Below are 13,780 nucleotides of genomic sequence, written 5' to 3'. Positions count from 1 at the left end.
ACGAAAAAGCTTGAAAAACCCGAAACTTCTCTCCTCCATATCTCACTCATCCGACCTCCATTTGCTGCAAAATTGGTATCAAAAGAAAGCTCTCGGAACAAGCTTCTCAAGGCCACCTGAATCGCCTCGATCGGACGTCGGATGAAGCCGGAATCGTGTCGGAAAGCCGCTGCCCACTGTGCTCGCGTTTTCTCTCTCTTCTCCCTCTCTTGCCGCCGTTTCTGGTGGTTATGGCCGTCGCCGGAGGGTCGCCGGCCGGGTGGAGAGCTGCTTGGGAGTCACCGGTCGGTCACCGGAGAAGGAAGAAGAAGAAGAGAGGGGAGGAGAGGAGAGAAGGGAAAAATGGGGGGGGGGGTCGTTTTTGAAATATATATATATATATATATATATATATATATATATATATATATATATTTTAAACTTTGGCAGTGATAGTGGAAATCCACTGTCATACGCCAAAGTCTCATCATTTCATTTTTTTTTTTTCCTGGATGTTACACTTTGTGAAAGGTAATTTGGAAATGTTAGGTGTAGGTAGTAATCCAGGTTGGTCTTTTGGGCTTGGTATATTATTCTTGTGATTGCTAGTGGAATTAACAGGAGATGTGAAGGAAGTATAGGTCTTAACTGCAGGTTTGGGTTTGCTTTGGATTGCAGCAATAGTTATTTCTTGTAATTTGGCTAATGCATAAGTCTCAGCTAAGGTTTGGGGTTTGAACATCCTAACAGGCATCTGAAGCTCATCAATCAATCCAGAAAGAAAGAAACTAAGGGCTTGATCTTCCCTCACTCTTGCCTTAGGATATAATGCATCAAACGTATCAAGATATTCTTGCAGACCATGTGTTTGTTTTAAGTTCTTTAACTCTGCCAAAGGATCATCATACCCTTGCTTCCCAAATCTTGCCCTCAAACTTCCCACATACTTTTGCCAATTATCATATGCAACAAGTCCTTTAATTTTAACATACCCCTGGTGCCACAAGATAGCCTTACCCTCTAAATGTAGGGCTGCCACTTTCACTCTACTCTCTGGTAACACATTCACTACCTCAAAATAATACTCAGTTTTTAACAGCCATGTTTCTAAATCATTGCCATCAAATCTTGGAAATTCTAATTTTGTAGAATGATGCCAAGAATGAGGGTTGGGTGAATTAAACCTGTTTCTCGCTATTGTATTACTTGATTGGCCTCTGTTCCCAGCAAGCTCATTGTTCTGCAAACTCAATCCAGCCACCATAGCTTTTATGTCCATCATCATCTGATTGTTACGAGTCTCAGATTCTTGATGCAAAACTGATTGCTTTTGCTCCCATCTTTGCTCAAAATCTTACAACAAAGAAATCATTTCACGTCTCCATTCCTTTGCTCTTTTACCCTCTGCCATGGCCGAGGACGACCAACTTTGATACCAATGTTGCAAAGAAAAGAATTTTTTAACAGAAGAGAAGAAGAAGAATAGAAGAAAAATAGATCCAGAAGAAGAAGACAGTTATTATTTCAATCACATCCCAATTACAAGAGTTAAGCTCAATATATGAGCTTACACAAAACAAAACAGCTAATCGATTCTCTACAGAAACTAACTAATTTGTTCTCCTCACGCCACGTATACAATTACTAAACAAAATAACTTTTTTCCTGCTTTTATTAGAATGCTACACTCACTAAAATCTTCAACATCTCACTTGTTCATTTTAACCAAAACACCATTGTATCTTCTGTTAACAAAACAACTTCGCATCAATTGGCTTATGCTTTCTTGAAACAGGCAGATCACCCTTCGACAACGAACTCTGCAACAAATGTCTCGGATCCTAACGACGCAGCCAGCAGCCCGAGTTTTACTTGCCCTGGGAGAATATTCTCACCGTTATGGGCTGCTCGTCCTCGTGAACCCTCCTAGTCTGTAGACATGAGAACCAAAAAACCACATCTAGGTTGATTTGCCACTGGCATTCATGCCTTGGCTGCTAGAGAATGCATATGTACACGTGTAATTTAAATTTAAAAAATAGAAGTGGGTAATTATTGATTGGTAGATTTAAATTTTAAGAAATAGAATTGGGTAATTGGAGATTTGTAAGAAGAGGAAAACGGTAAATAGAAATGATGGTGAATAAATGGCCAAAGATAATGATAATTTAGATTTTTTTTTTTAAGGATTTGCATTTCTCTGTTGATATCTTATTTTAATAAGGCAGTTTTATAAAAAAAATTACTTATAAACCTTTAAGAAAAATTTTAAAATATTGAGTCAAATGTCTTGTCAAAATCGAATAGACAATAATAAAAAATATTAATTTTTTGAAAAATTATTCCTATACGTACTCCTAAAAAATGCTAAAATATTTATTTAGATTTTTGGGGTTAGTGACAGCGTAAAATTTATTAAACAATATTAAAAAAATATTATTTTCTTGAGAAATATCACTATGCCTCTTAAAAAAATTTTAAAAATAGGGCCAGTGCCCCTTGGCACAATCATAAATCCGTCTCTGCCGAGAACTCATGAGCTAATATTTTTTTTTCTTTAGGTAATGAAATTGATGTTCAATGTATGTTGTATCGTTGAAGGGATTAATTTGAACTTTGAAATTCAGAGTGTGTTTGTATTCAATGGTTTAATGTTAATATAGGCCAAGTTAACGGCATTACAAGTTGTTAACTTAGGCCTATTTTATTCCATTTTAAAAGTATAAAGGCCCGGCCCAATTGCTCATTCAAAAAAGTTTAAGCACTCCTTCAAAAATTTCTGAAGCACAGGAATGGATGTGATCTTTCCAAGATTTCCTTACCATGAAAATGTGTTTCTAATCATGACTGGTTTATGCGAAACTGGAGTGCAGGAAAAAAACTTTTGGCTTCTATACTATATTTAATAAGTGTTTGTAAGAATTGTTGATTGTGAGTCGAACAACCCTTGAATAAAAAGGTTCATGGGGTTGTTCTGTTGGTTGGTGAAATGGGATAATTTTTCTGTTGGGAACAGGATTGAATATGTTAGCAACACCTGAGGTTGAATTTGGAGCAGCTGCTAGAGAAGAAACATATTTGTACTTTGAAAACTGAAGCTTTAGATTCTATTTGACTGTTGTATTTTTTTTTGAAAAGCGTTCTACTTGTATTTTTATAAACCATTGTGTATACTCCAAAAACAAAACCATAAAACCAGAGTCACCAACTACAAATCTACAATGGCTTCTGCGTTTCTCAGAGACTCTTCTATGGAAGATGAGGGAGAAGTGCTTTTCGAAATCGATCTAGAGGCAGTTGACAGAATCCCTCCACCCCATTACTGGGAAAGCTACTTCACAGCAACAAGCAGTGCTCTTCTTGCAAATTGTTTATTGCCAATTTCTGATGTTTCCGGTGCAATTCCAACCCCATCTACCGTGTCTTTCGCTGAACAGCTTGTGTTCTTCAGGTTTAATTGACCCTATCAGAATTTCCAAGACCTTCTGGGAAACACCAACAAGGAAATCGGAACATAATTTGTGCCTATAACGAAGATTTGAGTATATATATATTTCTTTGATTCCTTTTCATATTTCTTGGTGGGTTGGGACGGGGAAGGATAATTAATTAGCAGTCAAGCAATTAATGGTTGGTTTGTGATTCAGAAAGGAATGGAATACAAATATACTCAATGACAAAAAATGATGAACAAGCCTTATTTTTTTTTCATGGCAAGAATATCATGGTCTCTGCTATCCTCTTCTCATAAGTTGATGGTCTAGTGAAAACGGGATTTCTTGATCTTGAGTGTCAGAGGAAACAGTTTGTCTATGTTGCTTCTATTTGTTTCTCCCTGCCTTGCTGCACTAGCCTCGTTCAGTGATGCTTTATGGTGACTACGGCAATTTTTTGTCCTGAGGGTAGGGTGGTTTGGATTGTATCACTGGGTTTTATTGGGTTATGGATTTGGGTTTGGATTACTATATGGGGTTGGTTTTGGGCCTTTTTGCTCTCTTTATAATAAGATGTTGATGTTTTTGCCCAATAAACCTCATTTAATGCAATGAATATTTTTTTTAAATAATATTTTTTTAATATTAAATTTAAAAGGTATTATATGTTAGTTCTAATGTATTATATTATATCAAGTTGCATTATGCTCTAAAAAAAAGTTACAAATTATTGATTAAAATTAAAAAAAAATTATATATTTATCAATAATATATAAATTCAATATATTTAAATACTCAATTCATATAATTTTTTTTGAGAAATTCTCAATTTTGGAAGCAACCACTGTGCTGACTCATTATACTGAATTAATCATAAAAGGCTATAATATTGTATTTTTTTTATTACTTTTGTATATAAAATTTCAATTTGGATAACATTTATTCTTAATTTTATATTATTTTTTAATATTAAGTTAATTTCTTCTAATAATAGAGGAAGGGGATGTAGCATTAATATTTCTATGCATTTTTTATCATAAATATTACACTTATTATTTAGTATCTTTATGCTTTTAGCATTTGTTTTAGTTAATTGTTAATTTTAGTTACTTTTTATTTATTTTTGAAATTTTGATATTTTTAATAGGTTTTAAAGTGATTTAAAAGTCAATGATGCATTAAGAAATGATCAAAGGAGGTTTGTAATCTTGAAGAATAGAAAAAGTTGAAGAAATCCAGTTTTTAATTTAAAGTCTACTGAAATTTGCTTAAAATATTGCTTATGGCATTGTGGAGGTGGGGCGTGAAGCGAAATATCATCCATTAGAATTATATAAAATGCAACAGGTAATGCCCAGGAAAGATGGTGGAGTCACAATGGTCTCACTTAAGTACCACCTCCTTAGACAGCATTTCCTAGACATGCACTTCATACAATCCTAATAGAATCAAACCACTGGTAAGTACCTTCTTCCCATAACACTACCACGGTACTAAGGATTTATGCCACGAAGGCATAGATAGACAGGAGTCGCCACCCGGGTAATAACCGAGACATATTCAGTGTTTCTTTCGAGGGTCATGGATGGCAACTTACTCCTTGTAGAGTTTCCACAACCGTCATTACCATAGCCCAATGTCTAGGTTCGGGATAGTGGATACGTAAAGGAAAGGTGTTAGGCACCTCTTACGCCTGGTCTAACCTCGTTAATTCGAGCGCCAATCTTCTACTAATGTTTCTAGAAGTCTTGTTTATTATTCCTTTATTAAAATTTATCCTAAAAATGCAATTCTAATCCTACACACGCAAGTAATTCACAAAAGGATTGTTGTTTACACACAATTTTCATGCACAAGTAATTCCTATCTATGGGGTTGCTAATTATTTAAATGATATTTACCAGATGACTAAAATTAATTTATTATTGAGAATTTAATTTACAAACAAATTCAATTTCAAATAACCCTACATTTCTATTTAACATAATTAATTAATTTTCACCAAGTTACCCTAAGGATAATTAAACTAAGTTAATTATGTACATGTGTAATTTATTCTAATATCACATAAGGCCCAAACAATCACAACCTAATAAAGATTTCTAACATGTAAATTTATTTTACAATTACCAAGTATTAAATTAAATTTATTTACATGCCAATGTTAGTTTAATTTACAAACAAGATTAATTTTAATTTACAAAGTATTTATTTAAATTAATTACATGCAAAAGTCAGTTAAATTAAAAACAAAGTTAATTTTAATTTACCAAATAAAAGTTCTATTATTACTACAATTTCATGCCAATGGTTATTCGATAAGTTTAGAGTTACTTACTTGTTGGTAAATGCAGTTGCCATTGGGGCAAGCTACCCTTAAAAAAGGGTCTTCTCTTCTAGTATCGCAATGATATCCCTGGCTTACTCCCGTTTAGCTCCATATAAGCTCCGCGCAAATGCCCTCTTTGGTACTTACCTTAGGGCTACTTACCAATTTTTGTTTGTAATAAAAAATAAAGAAAACAAAGAAAAATAATAAGAGTACGAGAGACAGAAACTAAACATGTGCAGAGTTGTGTATCCCCTCAAATTAAACATGATTACATGATCTATATGAACATATAAAATAAATTGAAGACAAAGAGCATAAAATTAAAAAAATTGTGTGGCATAGATCTTGAAAAGAAAATAATAAAAACTGATATTTCAGAAATCTTGTATGAAAATCTTCTTGAAGAAAAGAAAAAAAATAAGGAAGAACTCAAAGAATCTTAAATATCTCTAAATTTCTTATAGCTCTGAATTTTCTCTTCCTCTTTCCTCCTCATCATCCCCTCTTTTTTTTTTTTTTTCTTTTTTTTTTTCTCTTTTTCCCCTCTCTTTTTTCTTCCTTTCCTCTTTCTTTTTTTTTATCAGTGGGGTATTTATAGGGTTTTGGGTGAGAGGTGTGATAGGGTTTGGAGTCCTAGCGTGATAAAGTTCAGATAACTTAAACAACTAAGATTGCAGAATTTGAGTGAGACTGAAATATGGATGAGGTGTTTCAACCAATGGGAAGACAAGGAAAAGGGAAGGCACCAATAGGGAGTGAGGAAGAGGTGTGGTAGGATTTGGAGTTTTAGGGTGATAAAGTTTAGATGACTTAAACAACTACAATTGCAGAATTCGAATGAGACTGCGATATGGGTGAGGTGTTTCAACCAATAGGAAAACAGGAAAAAATGGAAGGCACCAATAGGGAGTGAGGAAGAGAGTGGGGCCAAGGAGGAGAGAGATATTTTGTTATTTTAATTTTTAGAAAATAATTAAATGGGTCCCATTTAAAATTCCTAACTAGGCTTTCTTAGACCCATAGAGCCTAATTAAACTTAATTAGATCCATTTAAGAACTACCCATATTAAATTTAAACAAAATAAAATTTTATTTAAATTTAATTAAATTAATTTCTTCAAAACTTTATTATTATTTTTTATTTTTTCAAGATCATGCCACGGAATTAATAATTCAGCTCCATGCCTCCAATTACATCTTACAGTCATATAATTTCTCATCATCGGGTTTCCCACGGCCTCAATGCACATACTCATCACAAAATAAGGGTCTGCAGGCATATTATATTACTTAGCCTATAACATTGGGTAAGTTGTAAGTCAAGTACAATGAAATTTCAACATTTTCAGAACTTACAACATAAAACTTGCTGAGATTTGCTTGAGAAGTTACTTGAAATCCTACTTTTGGCATGTCGAGATACTTAAGTTGTGACATGGGTTATGTTATAAGTCAAGCATAATAGAAATTTAATGACATATAAAACTTGATGAGATTTGCTAAAGAACCTGCTTACTCTGTGGCGCTAGGTAGTGCAACGCCTAAATCTTTGCTTAAGACAATGCTTAGCGTAAGCAAATCTTTCAAAGTGTACCTTAGAAATGTGAAAATGCATGTTGACCTAAAAATTTTTACACCTCATCTCCTGTGCACTCAATTATTCTTATTCTTTTTTTACATACTTTAGGGTAATTTTAGAGACCATACAAAAGCATCTTTTTTCTGATTTTTTTTTTCTAAGAAGGAAGAAAAAGAAAAAACAAAAGAAAGAAAGGAAAAGAGGACGCCATTAATTTTATGGGCATCAGTGGAGATGTCTAGAAGCTAGGGAGTTCAGAGATTTTGAATTCTTTCACCTGGGTTTTTCCATTTTTAGCCTATTTTCATGTTTCTTTCTTCTTCTTCATTATTTCTTCCTGTAAATATTATCATGAGTGAGAAGAAAATTTAGATTTCAGAGTTGAGAACTATATTTTAGATTAAGTTGTAGATTTGGACTACTTTATTCCAAATTTTATATAAATATAAGTTTAATTCTTTTCCTTGTATACTTTATGACTTACCTAACATTGGATCCTATTGGTTCTAATTTTTAATCTCTGATTAAAAAACTGAAAGGTGAAAATCATTGGTAGATAGTCAAGCGTTTGAAATTAAAAGCACTTAGATTTATAAAATAAACTAGAGATTTAAGAGAATTCATTGATTGATTACAAAATTTAATGAGTTTTAAGTAAATGAAATATCGTATGAAAATAAGTTTAATTTTCTTAAAATACTCTTTGGTTTACTTCAAAAAGATGTCAAAGGATTTCAGAATCACTCACTTCCAACTCTATTTTCTCTTAAAATTGGATGAACAAAATTAAATCATAATTAATTTATACATAAACCCCAACTCTGAAATTATTTTCACCATCAATTAATCTTTGATTTTAATTACCCATTGTTATTTTAGTTTAATTTCATCTAGTTTAAGAGTTTATTTGCTTTGCTATTTGCTTAATTTTCTTAGATTTATCAATTTTATCAAGTTTATTTATATTTACACTTTACTTTCATTATCATTAACCTAAATAATTTCTTTATTCATAATTTGATATTCAAACTCAAATACTCATAGGAACGATACTTTAATTATCACTTTATTACTTAATATGGACCATATACATGCAGATATCACATCAATAAACACTACTACATTAGAACAATAAATGATTTTAATTAACATATAATTATTTCACTATAGTTATTACTATTATTATCATCAAAATATATATTGCTCAAAACTGTAAAATATACATTGTTAACATTATTTTAAAATATTATAGAATAATATCTATGAATATTTTCATAATATTTATTTAGAGTTAAAGTGTATTCAATATTTAAAGAAAACTTTTCAAATGTTATAATATAATATAATATAAATGAACTTTATTATATTAAAAAAATTTATAAATTTTTTATTATTTATATTCTTAAATAAAAAATTCGGCACTCAACATATTAAAAATTATTATTGAAAATTAATATATTATATTATAACAAAAATTAACAGAAAATTATGTATTAAAAAATTAAATCACAAATATGTATAATGAGTATACATTTAAAGAAAAATTTTCAAATGTTATAATATAATATAATATAAATGAACTTTATTATATTAAAAAAGAAATTTTATAAATTTTTTATTATTTATATTCTTAAATAAATAATTCGGCACAAAACATATTAAAAATTATTATTGAAAATTAATATATTATATTATAACAAAAATTAATAGAAAATTATGTATTAAAAAATTAAATCACAAATGTGTATAATGAGTATAAATAATGTGCGTGCGTTGCATGTTGCTAAAAAAACTTATTATGTTAAATATCTTAGTATTATATATATATATATATATATATATATATATATATATATATATATATATATATATATATATATATATATATATATATATATATATTAAATTCAATCAAATATAAGAATGCATAGAAGAATACAAAGATCATGATATTTTAAATTATTTATTATAACAAAATTCATTTTATATATATAGAGTAATTTAATTATCAAAATATACTGATTCTAAAAAATAACATCAATTTTACAAATTATAATTTCATTTATTTACTTATTTTGGTGATAAAATTAAAAGTTTAATAATTATATATAACATATTTAATAAAATTAAGTGAAATGATCCCAATTCAAGTTTTGGCTCTTAGTATTAAAAAGTATGAGTTTTGAGTATAGCTAGAAGTAGAAATTTGAAGGAAGAAATTAAAGACGAGGAGAATTATTCCTAAAAGTAGAAACCAATATTGTCACCTCCATATCGGCTTTATCTGCAAGAATGAAGATCCCATATATAATCTAACACAGTAAAAAAATATTCCTGAGAGATTCGATTTCGATAACCTGCCATCCAGATTGCTTTGGGAAGGAGGGGGAATAAATTATTTTAATATTTAAATTTATTTAATTTCATTCTAAATTTAATTATTAGTATCATTATTTAAATATTATCCTAATTCCTTTTAATTAATAATTTATATAAGTATTTTTTTATTAATAATTTATATTTTAAAATTTTAACAATATTGTAAACATTTATTCCTATTTATTTGAAATATGATATTAAAAAATTTATAAATATTATTATAAAAATACATATATTTCTATTTAACTAATAATTTATATAAATATATTCGTGTAATATATACCTAACATATAAAATACAAATTTAATATGGATATTATTCTCTAAATTCTAAACATATACTTCTCTTAAACCCTTCTATATACTGCACAAGCTCATTTTAATAGAGTTCCTACCACCAATGCTCTAAAGTTTATCTCACTTACCAATTTTAGAGGCATAAATGATTTATGAGTTGTTCAACAATCATCTATACAAAAATATGACTCAATTTATTTGTTTAATGTGTTAAGTTCAAATTTAATTTTTAAAATTATTTAATAAATAAGTCGAGTTTAAATATATTATTATTTAGCTCATTTATATTCATAAACTAATTCATGTATAAGTCTGTGAATATTGACTATGAACCGATTTATTTATATATATATAATTATGATTAATTATAAAATAATTATTATAAATAATACACTTATAAAATAAAAAATATTATTAATATATATAATCCAAATTTAGTAAATTAATAGAAAAATAGAGTGAGAGAAACTAAAAATAGAAAATAAATTCAATTGAAATTTAAATTGTTTCTTATATGGCGTTTTAAACATCAAAATCTTAATTGAAATTAATTTTTCAAAAACGAATTTTGGAATATAATTAAAAAAAAAATTGGTGCAAGATAATTTTCTATAGTTTTATAAGGTTCTAATTAGAATTTATACATATTTAAAATTTTATAATCTTAAAGACGAATATACTCTCACTTAAACAAAAAAATAATAATAAATTATATATGGAACTCTTTAGTTATCAACAAATATTCCAACTATTAATAAATTTCCTCATAAAAAAGGATTGATATATTGTTGGGAACAAATAATTATTAGTTAATATTCAACAACTGGAGCAAAAAAATCCATGAGAATTTCATAAATATCCACACAATACAGGCAAACGATATCCCTAGAATAGGAAGAACGCAAGCTGACAGGCTTGGCCAAAGGAAGCACATGTCCCATATATAATGATTCACTTGTTGAAATGAAGGGCACCAATGAGTTAATGTACGTATACTGTAAAATGAACTCAAAGGAGACACAAGAATCCACAGATGTTCAGAACAGCTTTTAGCAGAAAACACCAAAAAACAATTGACAGAAGAAACAGATTATATAGAGAGCTGATTTTTGGCTACATATGAAAAATTAATACTTACTGTTCAAGGCCACTAATTATCAGTTTTAATAATAATAATAATAACAACAACAATAATAATTATTTAGCATGCGTTGTTCTAGGTCGATGAAGTGGGTGTATAACCGGATCTTAGTTGGATGGTGCATGCTAAACTTGTTGTTATATTTTGTTAATAAAATTTTTTCTTATAAAAACAACAATAATAATAAGAAGAAGAACAATAATGATGATGATCGAGCAGCAGAAGAGAGAGTTCCATCGATATCCCATGATCTGGTTAGCGTCTTCTTGCAGCAGTTTCTCTTTGTGCATTGAAGTAAACAGCAGCTACAGGAAGACCAAGGTCGTTTTCAGCAGCGAAATTACGAGTGCTGAAATTATCCCTTGAAGTAGGTGGGTTGATTGTCTGTCTTCGTTTTTGTTTGAATAGTACAAACACAAACCTGTGGATCCCTATGCTGGGCCTTGGAATTTCATAGCTCACTACCTCCCTTCCTGTTAAAATTATTATAAAACAAACAAACAAATATTATTTCTTGACCTTTCTCCCTGGAAAGTTTCATTTGCTAATTCAAGAAAGGAAAATGAATTTACCAAATGTGGCATCTGTTGTTCCTGGGATGTCGCTCACTAACCTGTAAAAGGGTTAATTCCCGATTAACTTATTTTTTAGATGGCTAGACTCAATTTTTTATAAATTTAAGATATAAATATATGGGTTTCATTTATTTAATAGACAGATTTCATCAATACATTTGTATCCTAAGTTAATCAGATTTAGGTAAGAAAATTCAAATTTAATTTTAAATTATTTTTTAATACACTCTAACTAGTATATCTAAAAAAATAATTTTCTCAACAACAATTTTAATAGTAATGTCAAACAAGCCCTCATTTGAGAGTAATTAATAGTTCATCTCTATGTAGAAGTTATGCCCTAGGTGACATTAGCTTTGGTTCATAGGACAGGAGCAAAATACAAGTTATCCAAGTTTGCCAAAAAATCACAATATAGGTACTGACATTTGGGTTTTTCACAAATTTAGAAGGCAGCTTGTAATTTATCCAATAGTTTATAAAAACAAGAAGTTAAGGACAAAGTAGCCCAAAAATAATTGGTTAGGGTATACCAGTGCAGGTGCTCCCTCAAATAAGGATCACTAGGACCAGGAACATCTGGGTCTGTCATGACCTGATCCAAAAAAAAGATGAACAGTGTACCATCACAAGAAGCTAGAAATTTGCAAGAAATTGTTTTAACTAGAGTAGAGGGAAAAAAAAACTTGAAGAGATCAGAATATCCAAGTACCAGTGTAAAGAAAGATCTCATGTCGCCTCCTTGGACCTCAACCCTAGGTTTGGCCGCAACTGCGGATGGATAGTGTTCATATCCATTGCAAATTTGCTTGTTATTGTATGAGACAGACATTTTTATTGCTGGTGTGAAAGAATCAAGAACATCTCCTATCACTCGCCCAACAATGAGAGGTTCTATTATTCTTGCCATAGAAAGACAGAGGGAAAGAGATATGGAGGGTCTGGCTAAGAGGTGTATGTGATCAGTGAAGGTGTCACTTATTAGGCATTAATAATGAATATAGAAAGAAAGCCTCCTGTATTTAAAGTGAAAAGAATTGTACTTTGCAAGTTACAGTTTCGATCCAGCTAGCTAGTTTAGGAGTGATATTTAATGGGGGACATCAAGAGCAAGACTCCTGGAATCTGTCATCTCTCTCTCTCTCTCTCTCTCTCTCTCTCTCTCTCTCTCTGTGCGTGTGTGTGTGTGTTTGGATAGAAATATAAACTTCTGGGTAGACTGTAAACTCTAAACTATAACTTAAAATGATTTATTTTATTTTTATACTCCATACACTCTTCTTTCACAGGAATAGGATTTGTTGGGTATTAGTATCCCTCGGGAAAAAAAGGATGTTTTATCATACAAATTCAGAAATGAATAATTATACATGTATAAATAATTACATAGTCCCTGCAGCTTTGTGGGTCCTTGTAATTGTGTAAGTTGTCACTTCTGTTTCCATTTAAATACATAAAAACCAATAAGAACAGGACACACAAAAAAAGTAAAAGATTCTTGGAAATTCTCTTCTTGATGATCACGAGCTTCCACAGGCTGATAAAATTAGAACAATCCATCTTTTGCATTTAAGGCAAAAAAAAAAAAAAAAAAAAGGGGGGTGGCGGTGGGAAAAAGGAGAGATTGTTGAAGGCCGATTTCTTGATTTTCATAGAACTTTCCCAAATTACAAGTTCACTTTGTAAAGAACTTTTAACATGGTGGTTTTTTTTAAAAAAAAAATACACCAAAATTTATAAATAAAATTTGAAAACTTTTTTTTAGGAAAACTATAATTTTTTTTTTAAATCAGAATTGAAATTACTTAGAATCAAACCAAATTGAGAAATTTAGATCTGTTTGATTCTTTAGGTCTCATATTTTGGCTTAGGGGAATTTGGCCACTAATTTCGGTCGACATTGATGGTTTAAGATTAAAGGATAGAGTGAACTAGAATTGGAACAGACCAAGGCAGTTCCAACTGGTTCTTATCCAGTTTAAGGGTGATTTTAATTTCATTTTCAATTTCAGCATTTCAAACTAAATTAATCAGAATATATATATAAAGCTGAAGCATACATATA

At 30.1% G+C, this 13,780-nt stretch overlaps 1 protein-coding gene across 1 annotated transcript; it reads right to left on the bottom strand.

Annotated features, from left to right (window-relative positions):
- Nucleotides 1-11,046: 11,046 nt before the first annotated feature.
- Nucleotides 11,047-12,863, bottom strand: LOC110634364 (protein TERMINAL FLOWER 1). The gene is made up of 4 exons (XM_021783333.2): nucleotides 12,428-12,863; nucleotides 12,249-12,310; nucleotides 11,713-11,753; nucleotides 11,047-11,613 (listed from the first exon to the last, which is right to left on the bottom strand). Exons 1-4 carry the CDS (start codon nucleotides 12,623-12,625, stop codon nucleotides 11,396-11,398), a joined length of 519 nt encoding a protein of 172 aa, XP_021639025.1. The 5' UTR covers nucleotides 12,626-12,863; the 3' UTR covers nucleotides 11,047-11,395.
- Between the last annotated feature and the right edge of the window lie 917 nt (nucleotides 12,864-13,780).

This window comes from Hevea brasiliensis, chromosome 5 (assembly GCF_030052815.1).
Source record: "Hevea brasiliensis isolate MT/VB/25A 57/8 chromosome 5, ASM3005281v1, whole genome shotgun sequence".
Taxonomy (NCBI): domain Eukaryota; kingdom Viridiplantae; phylum Streptophyta; class Magnoliopsida; order Malpighiales; family Euphorbiaceae; genus Hevea; species Hevea brasiliensis.
This window is presented reverse-complemented; position numbering and strand designations above follow the sequence as displayed.